Here is a 22,429-nt window from a genome sequence, read left to right as displayed (position 1 = left end):
GGGGGGGGGGGGGGGCAGGGGCAGGCTACTCCGTGAGGCTTTGCAAAAATTACCTCCCCTTTTTAGCTCTGTAAAAGGTTGTTTTGATAGAATGAGGTTATTAAGACACTTCTATTGTATAAAATATAAAGTATAAAGCTAATACTACTGTTTACCATACGGTAGGAGTGTTGCAAACATGTAAAATTGCCTGAAAATGCCGATTCGGTACCCGAAGCGGACGTCGGCCATTTTCAACTCCAAACGCGACGATTCGTCAGTATACCGTGTGACGTCACGTCAATATATATATCTAAAGAGACCGTATACGTTCAGCTGGTAGTTCCGATAAGGATTTTCCGCTGATACCACCAGAAAGTATACGCTGAACGTACAAAACGTATACTGTGAGCTGCTGTGTAGCGGGCCCAGGACTGTATGTTTTGTGCGGTCTGAGCGATGTGCAATGCCTCATATATATATATATATATATATATATATATATATATATATATATATATATATATATATATATATATATATACGGCTTATCAGTGTGTGTGTGTGTGTGTGTGTTTGTGTGTGTGTGTGTGGGAAACATCTGTGGATTGTAGAGTTCTGTTTGTGATGTGGTCTAGCAGTCCCTCCTGATTCTAGCGACTACCCTCTAGACAACATATCCTCACCCTAGGCTCACTAGTCGCCAAACTGTACATATTGTTTTTATTACCACGGCCCTCGTGGCTTACATCTTAATCCTTTTATTTAAAAAAAAAAGTTTTGAGATTTATTGTTCGTGTTCCTCTTACTTGCTCATCTTTTATTGGTGATCCTGAAAGGTTCCACTTTTTAACTCGTTTTGAATAAAAAAAAAAATCATTTTACAAACCCGTTATTCAAGATATAGAATACAGACTTATAATTCTTACCAAGAAACATCTTAACTACTTTTCATTTTGACAAATTCCACAGAGCATTATCAACTCAACCCCACCCCCTGCCCTCCTCTCCTTATTTTTTATTTCTTTCTTTTTTTTCTTTTTTTTGAAAGCGGACAAACACTCAAGTCCTTAATGGCTCAAAACCGTATGACTTTTAATATTAATTTTAACGTGTCAGTATGTTCAGGCCTTCCTTCGAGAAGCCATAACAGTTATTCTCAATCACGTTTGAGTGGACTTCGCCTTCAAAGGTGATTGTGGTGTTTTGGTCACTGAATCAGTTTCGTGCTGTTCCCATTCCACCTGGGAGGGATTTAAGTTCATTCAAAGGGGGTCGAGTGTTACAGGGAGACTACCGTCGCCCTTCACAGCAGACTCTGCAGAGTTGTTCGCCTTAGAAGTTGTGGGCTTTCCTTGCATGTGTTCTGCGCGAACTTAGAATCCGGTTTCATTCTAGAATGGACCGGGTCCAGGTTGGAATTCTAACCCTGCGCAAGTACAGGGGTGCCATTCTAGAATGAAACCCTTGAATAAAGGGGGCCGTAATGTTTGTAGGTAAGACAGAGTTGTCTTCCCTTGAATTATCTCCACCTGCACCTTCCCTTTGATAAAATGGGGCTGATTTGTCTACCCCTGAAAAAATCCTTTGGCGATCTTGCGATGTCATGTCATGTCAAGAAAGTTGACACTCCTGAGTACGCAATAAACAAAGGCAGACCATAGCAAGGGGGACTACCAGGGCGGTATTGTTTGCAGGGCAGTTGTTTTTGTGATGAGAGCCGGTTGCGGCCGCTTGCAATGTCAGCGCTGTCTCCCTCTCGGAAATGTCCGGTTTTTTGACAATTTTTTTGACAGACAGACAGACAGACAGACGGTCAGACCGACTAACCGACAGACAGACCAACAGAAGGACAGAGTGAGTTATAGAGCTGTTGTCACAGGTTTAAAAAAAAGTTGACATTATATCTTCACAATTCAGAAGACCAACTTCATGTATATGAATAAGATTAAAAGTTACAAGCGAGATCGGCAAAACACTGTCAGTCCGGAAATTTCCGTTCGTAGCGATCAGTGCTGAGTGTCTCTCAAAATCGTAATCACTTTCAGAACATCACAATCCCAATTCACGATGTCTTTGAGTAAAGTGTAAAAAACCCGGAAAAAAAACCAACCAAACACACAAAAAACAAAAACAAACAGAAAATCCACATTTGTGGCTTTGGTTGTGTGATAGTCTAACTGAAATGACTATTCCAACTTGGACCCAAATTCCAACGTTGCGCACGGCCGATTCTAGAATGGACCAGCAACAAGGGTTTCATTCTAGAATGGCACCCCTGTACTTGCGCAGGGTTAGAATTCCAACCTGGACCCGGTCCATTCTAGAATGAAACCGGATTCTAAGTTCGCGCAGAACACATGTACCCGTAAGTTGTCCTTACTGTACAAGTGAAAAGGTCGAATCAATTTATAGCCACGCGAAAAATACACTGTCATCTATCTCTATATATTTATAGATATAGATATACATATATATAAGGCTTCTCTGTGTGTGTGTGTGTGTGTTTGTGTGTGTGTGTGTGTGTGTGTGTGGGCACACCTGTGGATTGTAGAGTTCTGTTTGTGATGGGGTCTAGCGGCTTTTGTCTGTCTGTACAGATCCTTTCAAACTGACTATAAAGGTGCCAAATCATCCACTCGCAAAGTTGACATGGGAGTGCCACAGGGCTCAGTAATAGCACCACTGCTTTTTAGCATTATGCTGCATGACATATCGACAATTAAAACACATGGAGCCGAACTGACGCTTTATGCGGATGATATTGCTCCATGCAAAGAGTATCAAAACAAAACCTATAAAACAGAACACAAATTCTCTAAAGAGTGGCAAACAGCTATAGATAACATTGCGAACTATATGCGGGAGAATGGCTTCACTCTCTCCGCCGAGAAAACTGTATTCGTTGTCTTTACAAACCGAAAACTGGAAGATCGAGAAAAGATACAGTTCTCACTAGATAAATCTGTTGTCTCACCCAGTCAGCAGGTGAAATATCTGGGCGTACTTTTCACCTCAAGTGGACTATGGACTGCTCACTTAAAGTATCTTTTAAGCAAAGCAAATAAGACCATCAACCTTCTTAAAATACTGGCTGCCCAACCATGGGCAAAGTGCCCAGTTATTCTAACAAACATCACCAGAGCTCTTATAAGATCAAGACTATCATATGGACAGGAGGCCTACTTCTCGTCGGCTCGAAAATGGCTTGATAAGCTACAGTCAGCGGAATGTCGTGCCCTTCGGCTTGCCCTCGGACACCCAAGGCATTCAAAGCAGGCCATTGTATACCACCAAGCAGGATTCCTCCCTCTTGACATGTGGCGGCGTAAGTGCTGCGCAGATTACAATGTTCGAGCCAACACAGTGCAAAACTCAACAAAAGAGGAGCTACAACCGCATTACAATCATCTCCAAAACAAAAAGGCCCACTTTGGCACTACTTTCTCCTCACTGGCTCAATTCAATGCTTCACTCTTTAGTGAAGTCAGTGTCGACCCAAATGATGTGGCCCAGAACCCCATATCTCGTGATCCCTTATGGACAATGAAAGAAATGAATTTTGACACAGAATATTGCACAGCTACAAAGGATGATCAGTTATTACTCAGGATACAAGCCCTTGAGCACATTGATACTGTTTAGAGTTGTTCTTTGCTACTGGTCACAAGTGGGGGTCAGCTCAGACGGACGCATTTTTTCAATACAGCCTATGGGAGAAACTGGTCACAAAGCACCCAGTACATGCCAGAGAGATAGGAGAATCGGCACAATCAAAGAAAACAAGAAGGGCAAAGCCCATACGACTCACATGCTTGACCTTCTGCTTTACACATTTTTCCTACCAAAATACATGTGACCTTGACCCAAGGCCAAGGTCATCCAAGGTCATGCAACACAAAGCTGTTAATTCAAGACATAGGAAGTACAATGGTACTTATTGGCTCTTTCTACCATGAGATATGGTCACTTTTAGTGGTTCACTACCTTATTTTGGTCACATTTCATAAGGGTCAAAGTGACCTTGACCTTGATCATATGGGACCAAATGTGTCTCATGATGAAAGCATAACATGTGCCCCACATAATTTTTAAGTTTGAAACAGTTATCTTCCATAGTTCAGGGTCAAGGTCACTTCAAAATATGTATACAATCCAACTTTGAAGAGCTCCTGTGACCTTGACCTTGAAGCAAGGTAAACCAAACTGGTATCAAAAGATGGGGCTTACTTTGCCCTATATATCATATATAGGTGAGGTATTCAATCTCAAAAACTTCAGAGAAAATGGGAAAAATGTGAAAAATAGCTGTTTTTTAGACAACATTTATGGCCCCTGCGACCTTGACCTTGAAGCAAGGTCAAGATGCTATGTATGTTTTTTGGGGCCTTGTCATCATACACCATCTTGCCAAATTTGGTACTGATAGACTGAATAGTGTCCAAGAAATATTCAACGTTAAAGTTTTCCGGACGGCCGGCCGGCCGGCCGGACGGACGGACGGACGGACGGACGGACGACTCGGGTGAGTACATAGACTCACTTTTGCTTCGCATGTGAGTCAATAACAAAATCATTCAACAGATATGGAAATATTACGATTTACTGTGAAAATGCTAGCAAAAATGGCGTCCAAAAATGGGAACGCACACTTGGTGCGTCTTTGAAGACTTACCTCCCGTTCTGTGTTGTTGATAATAGTCGTGTTTGTGCTGTTTTTGTTGAAATAGTATCTAATAAAACTGATGCAGTTCTTGAAATGTTGCAAATTATTGTTGTCTTTGTGAAATGCGAGAGTGTTCTGAGGCGTAATCTGCATACGGCTGATGTCCCACATAGGGTACCCCCACTTCGATCAGCGTATCACTCCAAATGAGCTTCATAGCAGAAAAGCAGATACACTACCAAAACACTGCATAACAGATCTACAAGTCTGAGCCAGAATCATTGAAATTTACTTTCTGTATAAAATATTGCAATCAAATTTGTTCACGCCGTCCCACAAATAACGCAGGTTACCCTCGCCTTCGATTCAAAGTAACTCCAATCTGACTGAATTACCATCAAAACGCAGATGACGAACTGATTCACCACACATTTGTGGTATTTTACACACAAATTTCAACTGTGTTGTTTCGCGATAAACAGCCATAAACAAACAAATGTGGCGCCGTCACGTCGCCTCGGAAGGAATAACGCAGGTGACCAAGACTTGTTTCCGATACCTGTCTGATTAAAATCATCGTTTTTTTCACAAATGACGGCTCTTTGGCAGATCTGGTGAGTTGGAAACTGTCTATGAATGTTTCATTTAATGTCAAATGCGTACATTCTTGTCGATATTGTTACCTTTGGGCTCATAAATTAAGTCAATCGTCGTGTTGTCCGAAAGTGACTTTTGTCAGCATAGAACTTACTGTGCTTTGATCATCGACTGAGAAGAATCTTCCGATGACACTAGTTCATTTCACTACGCGACTGCAGATCTGCAAGGATACTTATGGCAGGGGAAATAAGCTTAACTGAAGACGAATAAGCGGAGTAACTGTTCTTCAACGGATTGCTCTCACTGATCTAAATATTTAGATCTTGTCGTCTGCTAGTCTGCTAGTAAGTAGTCTTCGGTCGTGTGAAAGTCACATCTATTTCGACTGTGTGCATCGATCCGTGTAGTGAAATGTTGATATTTGATGATTTGGCAACATAACTTCGCTAAATGTGCTTCGAGTGTATCTCCCCGTTAACCGCATTTGAAAACGTCCGACAGCCCAGACGGGGAGGATCCTCGATAGCTCACAGGGTATATAATGTTTTCCGCCGTTTTTTGAAGAATCCTTTCAAATTTGCTATTCCAAAAGTACCTTATGACACGACTCGAGTGGCAAAGAACATTCTCTGCAATTCCTGTCTCAGTCCGTGCAGCCGTTTCGGGTCCTATCGTCATCATACAAACATACACACAGACACACAAGAACCAGCTTTAAAAGTTAGATTATGTAGGAACCATGTGAACCAGTGATTTTTTCTTATGTACAACAGATACTACAGTATTTCTGCTTTATGAAAAGCAATATTTCAAAAAGAAAACTAGACATTTGAATTTTGACCACTTTTCCCCCTTTCTGTCACCAGTACTGAAGAACAATACAAAGGCCATGTTCATGTTTACACAGACGGGTCAGTGTTGGATGACAAGAAGGCTGGGGCAGCTTTTGTAATCCCCAGCGATGACCTGACTGGGAAATTTAAACTGTGCAACAGAAACTCGATCTTCTCAGCTGAGCTCCTTGCCATCTGCATGTCGCTTGTTCAGTTCAATCTCAAGAACACTCCTCCTCAAAAGATAGCTATATTCTCTGACTCCAAAGCAGCCATTGAAGCATTAAGATCTAACAAAAGATCAAAAAGACATGATCTTGTCATTGCCATAAAGGAGCTGGCAAATAAAATTATAAAAAAAGGAAGCGAGATTAACCTGGTCTGGTGCCCAGCACACGTGAACGTGCCTGGCAACGAGAAAGCAGACAACGCCGCTAAAGAAGCTGCCCAAGGCATAAGCGCCTCCGAGGTAGACCTGCCATTGTCTGCTTCTGAGATCAGTAGCCTTACAGACTCTCTTCTCTGGAGAGAATGGAGGAACAAATATATGCACACGGCTATAAGCTCTGGCTGGCTCATTCGGGAAGCCCCATCAAAACAGATGAACACCTATAATGCATGCCCACGTGTAATAAAAAGGATTAACCGCCTAAGGGCAGAAGCTGGGAACTACCAATTTCTGGAGCTTAAATGCACCTGTCAATCCGACCTCACCATTGCTCATTTGACTTTGGAGTGTGATTTGAACTCATGCCACTTTCAACCCCTGACTCAGTTTATAAACTCAAATAGAAATATCCTGCCAAATACCTCAAAGGAAAAATTAAGCTATCTTTTAAGTTTTAATAAAGACCTTGGGTGGCAAGGTCCCGAACTTATCGCTGGACTTGTGCACACGCACCCACTTGGACCCTGGATATGAAGAGACATTGCTGCGGCTGACGCCATTGCTTCTCATACAGCTACCATATATTTTTTTATCAGAACTTTTAAAAATACCATTTTATATCCAAGTATCTCTTAACACCATTTTTAATTCGATGAGCGAGAGTGTGCGGGGGGCGGAAGGGTGGTGAACCACTGTACATAAAGGGAAAGTTTGTGTGCGTGCCTGTGTGTGTTCTTAATCTAAGACAAATGTCGCCAATGTTTTTACAGAGTGACGTTAAATAAACGATGTTATCATCATCTGTCTGTATGTTCTGGCATTTGAGAAGCCATAACAGATAATATAGGGCTAAGAAATAAGCTCTAAAATTCTCAATCCCGTTTGACAGGACTTCGCCTTCAAAGGTGATTGTGGTGAACCGCCACGCTGTCTGTCTCTGTCTCGCGATTCACCCCGGCGAATCCGGGTATTCCTCTAGTCAATCAATATGAGGCTTATATCGCGCGTATTCCGTGGGTAAAGTTCTAACCGCAGGGATTTATTTTTTTATTTTTTATATTTTGTATGCAATTTATATCGCGCACATATTCAAGGCGCAGGGATTTATCTATCTATCATTTTTTGGATTTACGGAATGATGAAGGATACAATGCGATCATTGTTTAATCTTTTTTTCAAACGTCAATTGCAATTAGATTTTTTTTTTAAATGATAACAAACAAACTGATCATATTAAAGTTTCGAATTGTCTGGACCTAGTCAAACATTGCTTGGACTATGTGCATGCCCCTGATCAAGGCATGCTACTTCATGTCATGCGCCTATATAGCTATTCTGATGGACACGTGGGGGAATTCGGGGGCTGTGATTGGATGGTCTCACACATCCCTTTTCCGATCATCAAAGCATAACGATACAAAAGTTGGCCATTTTTGCCGATATCCAAACGATATCGGCAATAACAAAGACGCGTGGTTCCGGTTTCTTCCACGTGTATAAAGTACACGCATACCTCGCCAGGTTTGTTTCTGTCACTCTGTGACTAGTCGACAGACGATGCCATTTGCTTTGTGTGTGTTTTTGTTGTTGCTTACTGTACATGACATAGGCCCTACATTACGTGTAAAATCCAGTTCTTTAACAGGCAACAAACCTTGCAAATTTCCAGAAGCTGCATGCAATCTGAAGCGACCTATCTCGGATTCTAGCAGACGATCTCTCCAATGTTTAACACAAAATCAGCAAACTCTCCTGTCACATAGAACGTCCATTGTATAGTGCAATGTTGAAATGAAGTTACCGGTCTGAAACATTTCGTCGTTTCTTCTGAGACAATCCTTGTTCTCTTATCATCTACAGATTTACCGCTGTCTTCACCACGCGAATTCCCAACAGAAGTCAGACTTTCGAACATACAATCTACGTAGGCAAGCATGATACGTCATGACGTCATATGATTCCTAACATATTGACGTAATGCTAAGCATCCGGTTATCTCGAGTTTTCTCCGTAATACATGTCCGTGGGTTTTTCAATGTTCGGTTATTTCCGTGGCTTCATGCGGAAAGGGAACCGTCGTCTGCAATCAACGACATGGACCATTCTGGTCCTTGTTGCTGACAAAAACATGATTCTAACACAGAATTTAATGTCAGAATAGCTATATAAACGCTATTGTGTTTTCAGCGTAGCAATAGGGTCCGATATTTAGACTCGAACAAGTATAATGCGACTCGTCTTCGACTCGTCGGCATTATACTTGTCTCGTCTAAATATCGGGCCCTATTGCTACGCTGAAAACACAATAGCTGTTAATGGTTGGGCTATTATTGCCAATTTTTGTGTGTTGACGAAACAAGACAGAATTGTTGTTGCCGTGTGTGCGTTCTCAAATTATGACGATATTAATTGGTATTGGTTTTTTTGTACCTGTGTAAGGGTGTTTTGTTCATTGGGTTGTCATGCGTGTGAGAAAGATGTTATTTTCCTTGGTTTGAGACTCTTACTGGACCGACTATCATTCATTGACTCTTGACTCACTTTTTCTACTATGTATTGTGATTGACGCTTTAGTTCCGCGTACTCGTTGGATGAATGTGTGAATGTTTTTGTAATGCGGATAGCAGTTGATTTTTGTTGGAAAACTGCCCCTCAGCTCCGTTTGAACGGGACGCACGCAGTGAATTGAATTCATGTCACGATTGTTGATCGGGCGTGAAACACGCACGAGAACGAATTTGCACAGTCAGTTTTTTGGTACAGTCTCAAAAAGGGTTCACGCGGGCTATTCTTCCCGCAAATACCATCAGTTGCTTCCTGTCTGTGAAACCGAGCACATCTCTACAGATTGTGTCAGAAAATAGAAACTTAGATTAATAGTAAAACCGACCATGGTTTTGTGTTCAAAATAGTTCAGGAGAGAAGTGCACCAGATGTGAAGTTTTTGTGCATTCATGACTTGCGTGCCTTTATGAGAAGTGTCGTGAAGAAATGAGCCCAAATGGTTAGTATTTTAAATTGATTTTTGGGATTGTAAAGGGGAAGGGCTGTTGACGATTACTTGCTAGCCGCCCCCCCCCCCCCCCCCCCCCCCGATTATCATTTTCCTTGATTTCGGTTTCATCTAAAAGGCGGAAACTTTGCTTTTTGATAATTATTGAGTCAAAATCGTTGCACTTGGATACTAATTCGTTTGGCTTCGTGATTTCCCTTTTCTTAGTGATCGTGTTTGAATTGTAATGTTTCATTGGTAAGGCCATTAGATTATGGCTGCTAAATCTGTATCAAACGCGATTAAATAGTTGTTGTTGTGATTTTTGTAGGCAATCGATTTTTGTAATGTTAACTTGACTGCGTGTTTAAGTTTGCTTAGTTAATGCTAAATCGATTGGGTCGATTATCCCCCCCCCCCCCCCCCCCCCACCTGTTAATGGTTACTCCCTTTCAAGTTGTTCTCACGCCAGTCGGTGGTGTAAATCGTATATATTGTGAGTGTGAGGTATTCACTTGTCAGTCTTCCTTCCCCGCCTCGTGTGCAAATGTTATTTTGTTATGTAATGTTAGTTAAAACGAAATTAATGCGATGTTAGGGATTAAATGACTTACACGCAAGTTTTTGTGGCGTGGATATAACTTTGCCAAAAATGGCTCTGTTATTAAATTTAACCGGATGTGTAAAGAACTAAAAGGCAAATGACTAAGTGAGTTTTTTTCTTTATGCAGTCGGCTTTATCTGCAAACGAACGGTACTGTCACTAGACAGTTTTGCAACGTAATAACGTGAAGCACGGGACTCTATTTACAGAGTGGTGTTTTGAAACGCTGGCCTCGGCCACCTGTGAAAGTTGTGTCATGGGAACGGAACGAGATTGATTTGAGCACATGTATATCTTGACTTTTTAAAGGCACACTTAAGTACGGTCTCTCCCATCCCCAAACGGTCCCCATATGCATACAATTATGCTTTTTCTTTAAATGTGCACTTTAGTGCATATTGTCTCCCTTTTCTCAACGATAATGCTTATTATTTTTTTTTACTGAAAGTTCAAGTTCGTGCTCACCCCTTCCCCCCTCACCCCTCTCGCCTTCGTAATTATGTCTGCCTCCCGTTCCCCCCCCCCCCCCCCTTTTTTTTCGTGTTTACGTGTTCGTTCTCACCCGTCTTCCACCCCCTTTTTTCTCGTCAATTTATTTCTTCTTTATCCGCCTAGTTCCCCCTGGCCTTTCTGTCCGCAACTTGAATGACTTGGTATAGTATTTGATGTTTACAATGCATGTATTATAAGGTATTATTTGTCTATTGTAGTTATCACCGATGAACACCCACAACCCCAAACTGCCTTGCCATGTACCCACCCAATGTCCCTTCCTATTTGTCCCCGTTCTCTCCTTATTTGTACTTGGAACTGACGAAATAATAATTTTCAACCAAGCTTCTGTTGTGGGACTTCGAGTATGGATGACGTCTCATGTTGCTTCACTCATCACACACTTCCAATCCTGAGGGCATGCACAGACTAAATGTCAATCAATCTTAAAGAAGGCTGTCACCTTAGTGCGAGTTCATATTTTGGGAGAAATCCGGATATCACGTCGCTACGTACGTGGAGAGAGATTGATTGATTAATTAAACTGTATTACAGAAGGATGGAGATTTTAGGCATTGCCTAGTCTTACAATCTGTCCTTGCAAACAAAGACGAGAACAAAACAACACATGAAAAGAGTATATGGACACTACAAATTTGACGAAACATATATATGGTAATAAGTAACATTCAAAAGCAAATCAAAAGTTAGAGAGAGAGAGAGAGAGAGAGAGAGAGAGAGAGAGAAAGAGAGAAATGAAATGAGAGAGAGATATATATATATATATATATATATATATATATTTATATATATATATATTTATATATATATATATATATATATAGAGAGAGAGAGAGAGAGAGAGAGAGAGAGAGAGAGAAAGAGAGAGAGAGAACGAACGAACGAACTTTATTACTCAAGGATGGAGATTTTAGGCTCACGCCTAGTCTTACAATCTGTCCCTGCTAAACTAAGACATCAAAATAAAGACAATAAAAGGACAATTGAGAGAGAGAGAGAGAGAGAGAGAGAGAGAGAGAGAGAGAGAAAGAGAAAGAGAGAGAGAGACCAACCATCTAAATTCTTCAGCGCTGTGTCGACCGTCCCGAATTCGTAGCACACTTCTCCATCAATCGTGATCACTAAATTAAAGTTGCGATCGTAATCTCCTGAAAATAGTCACAGAGTATGTGGGTTATTCTCCGTTAATCGTGACCATCGGTCGGACACCAACAACGACGGTGTCCTGCATCTTAGGACATGAAGTAAATAAGCCCTAGACTACTGGAATTGCTGATATCCTTTTTCCCACTTTTAAGATGTTCTGGACAGCTCAGCCGTTGAAGTTCTAATGAATATTGCACTTGTCTTCTGTCTGTTGTGTTGGTAACTTATGCAAGGCAGAGCTCATCCGTTTATTGAAATGGTTAATGCATATTAAGAATAATGACACAGGCAGCTCAGTGTTTACTTACTTACTTACTGCCTTTCACGCCTGGTGGCGTGTAGGGCAGCGACAAGCTCAGTGTTTAGATGTGTTCAATCCTATCTGGTAAATGTGCTTCGCACACCTTTTCTTGCAAACAACATTGACCCACTGACCTTTATATATCACTCATTTATTATAACAGGAAGGTTTGTTTACTAATATTTATGGATATTTTAGTTAGCTAAGACTCAGATGTTTCTAATGGTATACAATACGATGTCAGTTCTATCCTCTGCTTGCCATGAACATGGCTCAAACAATCTTGATTTGAGGTATAATGACGTCAATTAGTCCACAGAAAAGCTTCAGTGCCCATAAATGCTGGCGAAAAAAGAGCTTTCCGCACGTTTTTTTTTACGAAAATGTGACTCCATACCGTGATCGTATACATATGTCAGAATCATTAAACATCTAAATTCCCAAACACAATAAAACACGATTTTGGTCAAATGTGTACCCCCGTGTCTGGCCTTAAGAGAGCTGACCCTAATCGCGTTACTCACAAATACGTATCACACTACATGTTCTGCCAAAATGCCAGATGTGTTACGTGTGACGTCACGCATATAAGATTTTTTGGATTTGTTTTCCTTTTTCGGTTTTTCCATCATCCGTTACGCTCACCAGTAACTTTGGACAAGTCTACTCAGGCGACGGAGGTTCATTGGATGAAAAATATCTAAATGCATACGCAACCCGTGACGCAGTTCCAATGCGCAGATGACTTCTTTACATTCACTCCTCAGTAGAGTGGCCCCGTGAACTATGTCATTGCGTAATAAGCGAGATTGCGAAAATACAAGGACGTCATAATAAGGGAGGTCACTCTTTACTCTTTGTCTTTGCCACTTATATATCAACGTGGATTTTGTTTTTTAAAGAAACAAGTACACTTGAAGGAAAGGATTAGGGAGGAGTGGTGTACTGGCAGGACTTGTACCAATTTGTCTGTGTACATGCGAAGACATGGTGGTTTTTTTTTACCACAAACCTGTGACGGGTTTTAAAATATTGTCCGGAAGAGTGCATACAATCCGTATAAATACTATAATAGGGACATCCAGATTCAACCTTCGTCAGACGAACATTCGTCGGTGGTGGGGATTTCCTCTCTATTTTTAACTTTGTGCCTCAATGCGCATGCGCTTGGTTTTTCGCGCCCATCACTGCGTGGTGAAAAAGGCCTGTTTGACGAACCTCAATTAGCAATCTTCGTGAGTACTTTTAGTCCTTTTCATAATGTTAAAAATATGTTTAATGTGCGCAGTGTTCAAATTTAATATCTTTACGACGCTTCTGTGGATTGTGCATCTGTAAACTGTTCATTTTGGAGGCCTAGTGCATGAACACGGATACCCACACAAAACTCAGAACTTGAGTCGACGGGCGACATATCCTACCGTGTGCCAGTGCCGCGTGTGGTTCGCTTTTCAGAATTTGTTTCTCAGTGTTGCTTGTGTACCCAGCATAATTATTTAGATGTCTGGAATATTCCGATAAAAAAGACTCGTCATATGTAACACTACTCGTCATCACTGTTTCGCAAAACAGACGAACGCGCACGAAGAAATTCGCGTAGATCTGGACCGAAATTGGAAAGAGGTGACCGTGACGGGATGTGACGTCACCACTTCAACAAACTCGCGAAGATTGGAACTCACGAACTTTTGACGAAGGCAAATCTGGATGTCTCTAATGATCCACAATTTTACAGGCAGTACGTCTGGAATGTAGGCATACGATCCTAAAAGTTTCGAAGGAATCCACTAGCTGGAATATAGCCCTTTTTCTTATGGTACCCCTCACAATTAACACAACACTCTTTTTGACCGCTAATACGATCAACACAGCACATAGATATATTCGGCACAATAGCTCAACTGACTTACTATCCCAATCATCGTTTCTGAGAGTCAAGGTGAGAGATGAGATGGTGTAGAGGTCATTCAGATCAACCCACCACCAACCACGATAGTCATCGTCAGAGGTGTGAATGCCATTGGAAGTTGCGCTTTTGCCAAAACGCAAATGAACACTGTCGTTGCCATTGTTACCCCCGCAGGGCCCTACCAAGCTCTCCCACTGGGAACTCATAGACGATGGTTTCTTGTAGGCAACATTCACTGTGGACACAAACGGGCAAAGCATGAGTAATTCACAAAATATCCCACATATGGCAATTACAACATACATGTACAACGTTGCTGTTTCCAGCCAAACAATACTTGAGATCTAAATTATTGCCAGTTCGCATTTCCCTTAAACATGTGATTACCATTTTCCGTTATCAGTGTGAGCAACATGTCCAGATTGAACCAAATACCACGTTTTACATCTGTCTTAGTAACCAAACACACTGTCTTGAGGTTAAAGTTAGTACACCAAAGGTGCCATTTTGGAAAATGTTCTGACGATTTGGTCCTTAATTAAAAAGTTCAAGGGACATTCAATGTACTGTGATTTAGAAACCGCTGCAATGATTTGCTCAAAACTGTTCCTAAACCAAGCCAAATAAATAAATGAATTTTTAACAGCGAGCGATATGCTTCGCCCAGCTTTCCTGTGTCAGGAATGCGGCTTCCGTTCGTTATGATACTTTATTTAGTTTTGATAGATACTTTTTCGTCAAAGCAGGTTAAAATCGTTGGATTGAGGAAGTCAAACCTATGCTATAGTCTAGCACACGCATGTAAATTCCATGCCTTACAGGGCTAAAATGCTTCGCATTATATAAACAAACACACTTTCCTTTGGAGAGTATCACCGTCTTAAAGACTAACAAACACAGCATTCAGATTTAAAAAATAGAACTCTGAAGCTCTTGGTTGAATTTCAAATCTGTATCTCTAGGAACACTCAAGGGAAAAAGGTAGGACGAACATTATGGCTGGTGCCAAAAGGCGTCACAATGAGAATTACAGTCTGAAATAACCACTCAAAACACAGCCGATTTCAATTTAAGTAACAGTGCTCAAACGCTTGTTTTTGAAGTATTTCTGGTGAGTGGTCACATAATTACAACCTCCAACCTAAAATGTAAAGCTCTTGGGGCGATGAGAGACACTTTTGGTGCTAGATATTATCTCTTTAACTACCCTCCCTTACTCCAGGTTTTTCGGTTTCACGCTTACTTACACTGCAGGACAATAATATAACTACATTTGTCGCTAATTGCAGTGTTCGACTCGACTCTTTTCAACATGAAAATCGGTATTTTTCTAAATGGATAGGCAACCGAATCTGGAGAGAAAGACACAGGGGATCTGGACGGAGAACGGCGACAAGCACTGTCCCTTTAAGCACACCGTAAACAAGAAATTACTTACCCAGGTTGTTTCGCTTCCGGGGCGAAGGGCAACTTGGGCAGACACAATCCCACTTTTCATAAAACTTGTCAATCTCTGAAGAAAAACGGAAAACAACACCCAGAAACAAATGGTAGCGAGTAAACGTGTGACCCTTTTCTCGGGAAGGTGCAATTCGGCGTCAAGGTATTCAGCAAACACAATAAACATTATTAGCATTCTGTATCTGACAAACGCCAAGTCCCTTGAAATAATACACAGAGAAAAGTGTCTACTAAAGTCAAATGGAAGTAAATTAAATCAGCTATGTCTTTTTCATCGCCAACTTTACATGTGAGCAGATTCACAGAATGCTCGTTCCATTCCCTTCGCAATTTTAGGGATAGTTGTATGTAATCGATGACACAAAATGTAAAAAAAAAAATTAAAAAAAAGGATTGTGAATCTAACACGACCCCGCTTTGACCCCAACATCAAACGAGGATCAACCAAACTTGGATCATGTCGGGAGATCATCAAACCACACAAGTGTTTACAGATTCAATGCTTTAGCTTCAAAAACATCCGAGATAAACTAAACGTTAAGGTCTTTTTTACTTTCTCACAACTAATGCTCACCAATTATTCAGGTTAGTCAAACATTAAAATAACACATGCCAAAGCCAATAAAATCTTAATATCCGTGCCATTATTGCCCTTAACCTTCGCCGGTCGTCGTGGGTCCGTGTGGACACAGAAGGGTGTTTAATTGCAAATATCTCTTAAACCAGTTGGAATGTTTTAATGAGCTGTTAAGAATGCCCCAGACACCTTAAAAAGCTCTTATGTCCTAAAAGATCATTACATTTCAGCGAGAAGTAATTAAAAAAAACAAAGGTCAAATTTAGACTACACACAGAAGACATCGTGGGGCCGTGCGGACCCATGTTTCTCAAACTGAAGGGAGAGAAGTCACAAACCTTTAGGTATTGGCTCTAAACATCATTTTCTACGATCTGTTTAATTTTGGAGTTAATAAGCAAGTCGCGTGGAGCGAAATTAATACATAACAATGTGGGTCCACACGGCCCCACGACGTCTACAGAAGGGTATTCACGTTTTTCCTTTTTTGAGAAGCTTTAGTCCGCACGGTAATAATTAAATTAATAATTTAATTTAATTACTTCTCGCGGAAATTTAACCACGGCGTCTACGGAAGGGGATGCACGTTTTTGCTTCTTTGGAAAGCATGAGTCTACGGAAGGGTATGCATATTTTTCCTTCTTTGAGAAGCATGGGTCCGCACGGCCCTATACGATGTCTTCCGTGTGTGGCCGATAACCCGGGCGAAGGTTAACGTGACCGTCTGCAATATGATCGTTTGCTAGACGTTGCAATTTCAGGTGTAGAGAATATGGACCGAATTGTCAGGACCTGTACGAGGGACGTCATAGCTACACGTACAAATACACGTCTTGGCTACACGTAGTGCCCCTAGACCTCTGTAATATTACTGAAAGTCAATGTATCGTTATTGAAAATAAAAAACCCAGATAGACTGCCAATACCGTTATTGCCGTAAGCAAACGATCTTCCAACCACACACGGACGATAGAATTACCAAAAGGCAAAACACTTATGGCCGTCACGGATAGATCTCACATTCCATTCTGTCTCATTATCATCTAAACGCACACAGACACTTTTACCAAAAGACAATAACATTACTGGCGTAAGTTTGGAATCGGACATGACACTCACGATCGTGTCTACACACAGAGAGACAAAAAAACACAATACCGGTATCGCCGTAAGTCGCTTGCCGCATCTTTCTCTGTGCGTGATCATCATAGTGTTCCCAGCTCCGCTTCGTCACTCCGCGCCTCTCTGCCTTATCGTCACGCCGCGCGCTTGACACGTTGAGATGCATCGCCTTCAACTGCTCCATCCGCTCGTTATGACTCATCATCTTCAACTGCTCCATCCGCTCGTTATGATTCATCGTCTTCAACCGCTCCATCCGCTCGTTATGACTCATCATCTTCAACTGCTCCATCCGCTCGTTATGATTCATCGTCTTCAACCGCTCCATCCGCCTTCTAACGTTTTCTTCGCGCCAAGCTGTAGTCGTGCTGCCATGAGCGGCGTCCTGCCAGTGCTGTTGCTTCGTCGCCTCAAGTTCTGGACGCGATGTCGTCAGTGGTTTTTGTGGTGTGGTGTCAGACCAGCTTCTCTGTTCTCCCGTGTTTATGCCATCTGATGTAATGGGAGATTTGTCAGACGGGTTTCCCGACCAACTTCTCTCTTCTCCCGTGTCTTTGTCATCTGATGTCATGTCAGACAGCTTACCCGACCTGCCTCTCGCTTCTCCCGTGTCTCTGCCACCTGATGTCATGGAAGATTTGCCAGACAGCTTGTCCGACCAGTCTTCCAGTTTCTTCAGTCTTTGGTCAGTGAGAGCAGCGGGTTCAGATGTCTCAGGCGCGTTACTTGAATCGCTGTGGTGTTGAGCTGGCGGATAGAGCAATGTGGTGTTGGTGGTGGAGTTGTCCGTGTCGTGGTGTTGAGCTGGCGGATAGAGCAATGTGGTGTGGGTGGTGGAGTTGTCCGTGTCGTGGTGTTGAGCTGGCGGATAGAGCAATGTGGTGTTGGTGGTGGAGTTGCCCGTGTCGTGGTGTTGAGCTGGCGGATAGAGCAATGTGGTGTTGGTGGTGGAGTTGTCCGTGTCGTGGTGTTGAGCTGGCGGATAGAGCAATGTGGTGTTGGTGGTGGTGTTGCCTGTGTCGTGGTGTTGAGCTGGCGGATAGAGCAATGTGGTGTTGGTGGTGGTGTTGCCTGTGTCGTGGTGTTGAGCTGGCGGATAGAGCAATGTGGTGTTGGTGATGGTGTTGCCTGTGCCGTGGTGTTGAGCTGGCGGATAGAGCAATGTGGTGTTGATGGTGTTGTTGCCTGTGTCGTGGTGTTGAGCTGGCGGATAGAGCAATGTGGTGTTGGTGGTGGTGTCGCCCGTGTCGTGGGACCATCTTTTGTCATCCTCTTCAACAGCCATGCCGGGTGGTCGTCTGCTCCACTCTTCCTTGACTGCGGCGGGTGCATTTCGCATAGGGGTGACCTCTATTCCCTGTCCATGTAACTCGGCTTTTGTCATATTTTGCTCTTCTCTGACGGTTCCTGAAATTATCAAAAGAAAGAAGCAAGCCATGCTGTACACGCTGAACATGTTTAATTCCTTGACAAGACAAAGACAAGAAAATTGATTCCCACTCCTGTAACAATTTGGAATGATAAGGAATCGGCCTGTCTACAGCTTAATCTTGTGTTTTGTTCTTCAAGTGCTTTTCACTCGACCTGCAAGTACGTAGTGTTTGTTCTGTAGGTACCGTAAACTACCTTGTATACGCCCACCCCCCTATGCACCAATTTTGCCCAAATGTTGGGGGTGGGCGTTTACTTGGTACTATACCCTTTGCAGGAGCGGTTCCTTTGCTATAATAACGATGTTTTGGTCACTTGGCATAGAAGTGTTCAAATGATGCGCTATTGCACAAAACTTTCCCCTCTCTCTCTCTCTCTCTCTCTCTCTCTCGCTCTCTCTCTCTCTCTCTCTCTCTCTCTCTCTCTCACGCGCACGCGTACACACACACACACAAACACACACACACACACACACGCACACACACACACACACACACACACACAACACACACACACACACACAAACACACACACACACACACACACACACACACACACGCACACACACACACACACACACACAAGAAACTCGGCAAGCAAACCACGAAGGAAAACTTGTTGCTTGATTGTTTGTTAACAAGTTTATAACTTCAAAAGATATTGCTTGCTGGAAAAGATTATTCTAGATCTGCAGTTTCACTGATTCAAGCCATCAATCTCGAGGGACAATCTCTTGAAACAAATATCGTGATCAAAAACCAGTCTTTTCAACTTCAGAAGAGCTTTGAGAACTTCAGCTCTCTTTTATTACTAAGCTGCATTGCGGTGAGAGTATCAATATACGGTATGACTTTATAACAGCATCTTGGCATTATACACTCGGATGAATATACTCTGTACCGCATGCGGAAGTTTACAAACACTCAAAACAAATGTTCAAATTTTGTTTCGTGACATTATTAATCAAGAAGTGGGGGTGGGCGTTTACCAGGTAGTGTGCCCTATGCACAGCTTTCGGCCCAAAGTACGGGGTGGGCGTTTACTCGATACTGGGCGTATACAAGGTAAATTACAGTAATTGCCGAAAAATGTATCCGATGTTACATTGTTCTCTTCCTGCTCATCTTCTTACTCCAAATCATCATCGTCGGCGTCATCATCATCGCCGTCACTAGCATCATTATCATCATTGTCAATTCATCATCATCATCATCATCATCATCAGGGGCGGATCACATCGTTTTTAAGGGGGAGGGGGGTCACCATTTTTGTTAGGGATTCAACGACATGAAGCGTGTTGTTGATAAAAATCAAAGAAATGGGGCAATCTGGTGCAATCTAAGCCATCAGTTTTTCTTTATTTTCAATTTTTTTTTCTTTTCTCTTTTTTCTTTGGGATCGGGGGGGGGGGGGGGGGTCGGGAAACCCCGGAAACCCCCCCTGGATCCGCCCCTGATCATCATCATCATCATTGTTATCATAGCTTACACAACCAGCATACGCGTCGTGATCATTATCACAGTGAAACAAAGTTCGAAATGTACTGACTGGATCGTTGCTGATTCCAAGCGAAAGTAAAAGAGGAGCAACATGCTGGAAGGGAAAAGAAAAACAAAGTCCTTCCACGATTCTTTACTTACCGACACTGAAAACGTGTAGAGCTTTCAACATTACAAACAGGACTAACATTGACACCGGACGACCAATGCCAATCCCTCTGTTGCAGTTTAGCATTCTAGGGCTGACAAATCAGTTCTCATTGCTGTGGTTGCTTCGGCGAACTGCTTCGTGTGCACGCAACAAAGTAGACCACTGGGAAAGGCTGCAGATAAAGCTGCCTGTGTCATTGAAGTCGACGAAAGGGAAGCACGTTCAGTGCAGCATGTGGCCGACTTCCATGTCGTTTGTCACAGACACAGACTTACGTAATAAGAAGTTGAAGAGAACCATGACGTCATTATATGTCACTCTAGTTTCTGCCAGCCCTGAAGTCCCATGTTAGCGAGAACTTGTGCGAGAGCAATCCAGTGGTCTTCAGTCTCGCCGGTCGCGATCGTGTGCACAGGCACTCGTCACGAGTTGGGCGGGGCCTATGACTTAGATGTCACTTGTGATGGACGGTCGTCTTTTCGTATTGTTTACAATAGTAGTAGTCTTGAGAAGACGGAGGCCCTTCTCGTTAGAACACGACAGAAGATTGCTTCCCTCACTGTGACCGACCTCCAACTGGATGACACGACTGTTCCATTCTCCCCTGCTGTCAAGAGCCTTGGCGTCTTTCTCGACTCCACTCTCTCCATGCAGACACACATCTCCTTCATCATCAAGACCTGCTTTTTCCACCTACGACGCATCGCCTCCATCCGTCGCTACCTCACCCACGACGCCTGTGTCAAGCTGGTTGTCTCCCTCATCTTCAGTCGTCTGGACTACTGCAACTCCCTTCTGGCTGGCCTCCCCGCCTCATCCATTCATGGCCTACAACGAGTCCAGAACGCTGCTGCCAGGCTGACGTTGAGGAAGACGAAGCGAGACCACATCACCCCCCTACTTCGCTCCTTGCACTGGCTCCCTGTCAACACCCGAATCTCCAACAAACTGTCCACTCTGGTCTACAAGTGTTTCAACGACTCTGCTCCCGAGTACCTTCAATCCTCCCTGGACCTGTACACCCAGCCCTCCGACCGTCCCCTTCGTTCTGCTGCTGACCCACTCCGCCTTCACATCCCTCGCTCGAAACTCGCATCTGCTGGTCAGCGTGCATTTCCCTCCACGGGCCCCTCCGTCTGGAACTCCCTACCGCTTGAGCTTCGCCAGAGCCCCTCCCCTCTTGACGCGTTCAAAAGTAGGTTGAAGACTCAGTTCTTCCCGTAGCTGGCTGCGACTTTCATGTTCGACGTGATGTGTTGTGCCCCAAAAGACATTCTTGTGCTGTGCTCTGTGAGAGGTGTTTTCTTTGTGTTTAATATTATTTTGTTTGGACCTAGCTATTGATGTGTACATTGTTGTTAAACAGTTGTTTGTTGTATGTTTATCAGGGTTTGCTAGTGTGTGATAGGGTTCGTGTCCGTCTGTAGATGTTAGTTTCTTTGTTAGACCTGTGTTGACAACTCTTCGACAAGCGCTTAGAACTGTACCCACGGAATACGCGCTATTATAAGCTTCCTATTGATTGATTGATTGATTGAGAGCGCAAAGGACCAGTACTTGCCAGGTTCTGTGCACACAGGACAAGCGCATTTCCCGTGTCTGTAATAGGCCGTACACTCTGAAAGTAACATCAAGGTATTTGAATAAAAAACGACAACCGAAAAAACTGATGTAAAGAGTGCATCTGTCTACGCATCTGCTGAGCGATCAGCCCGACGCAGGGATTTTTTAACGCTGTCTCTTGCGCTGCTTTTTAGTTGATTTTAGTTTACGTTCTCTCTCTCTCTCTCGCTCTCTTTCTATCCCTCTCAGCCCCCATATCTCTCTCTCTCTCTCTCTCTCTCTCTCTCTCTCTCTCTCTCTCTCTCTCTCTCTCTCTCTCTCTCTCTCTCTCTCTCTCTCTCTCTCTCAGTCACGTTCACACATCATTCGTGAATGAAATGTCTTGTTCGATTGTTATTTTGTTAAACATGTTGTGCTAGTGTTAACGGATGTGTAGCTGATCGGAGCAACTTTATTCCCAAATGAAAGGTATAACTATGTCAATGTAATTTTTGAGTTCTCCTTATGTAATTCCTTAAATGCACATTGTGTTGCATTCCATACAATGTATTTCTGTATTTTATATGATTGAATTTATATTTCGTCCTTGTCCGATTGAAACCTCGTAAATCGATTTTGAGCGCTTTGAGAAAAACACAAAAAACGTCTTTAAAAAATAACTTGTCATCAAAATAAGCCAATTTTTTCTGCACAT

At 42.7% G+C, this 22,429-nt stretch overlaps 1 protein-coding gene across 2 annotated transcripts in view; it reads right to left on the bottom strand.

Annotated features, from left to right (window-relative positions):
* The window catches only part of LOC138970602 (uncharacterized), a 244,468-nt gene extending 224,042 nt beyond the window's left edge, over window positions 1-20,426 (bottom strand). For both annotated transcript variants that reach the window (XM_070343070.1, XM_070343071.1), the window contains exons 1-5: window positions 20,163-20,426; window positions 17,128-18,498; window positions 15,370-15,444; window positions 13,933-14,166; window positions 11,628-11,723 (exon numbers count right to left, since the gene is read on the bottom strand). In XM_070343070.1, the coding sequence (XP_070199171.1) occupies window positions 11,628-11,723; window positions 13,933-14,166; window positions 15,370-15,444; window positions 17,128-18,498; window positions 20,163-20,256 (1,870 nt within the window). In that variant the 5' untranslated portion in view covers window positions 20,257-20,426. The remainder of the gene's footprint in view (window positions 1-11,627; window positions 11,724-13,932; window positions 14,167-15,369; window positions 15,445-17,127; window positions 18,499-20,162) is intronic.
* Window positions 20,427-22,429: the final 2,003 nt, after the last annotated feature.

This window comes from Littorina saxatilis, linkage group LG7 (assembly GCF_037325665.1).
Source record: "Littorina saxatilis isolate snail1 linkage group LG7, US_GU_Lsax_2.0, whole genome shotgun sequence".
Classification (NCBI taxonomy): domain Eukaryota; kingdom Metazoa; phylum Mollusca; class Gastropoda; order Littorinimorpha; family Littorinidae; genus Littorina; species Littorina saxatilis.
The sequence above is the reverse complement of the archived record's forward strand: the minus strand, read 5'-3'. Positions and strand labels throughout refer to the sequence as shown.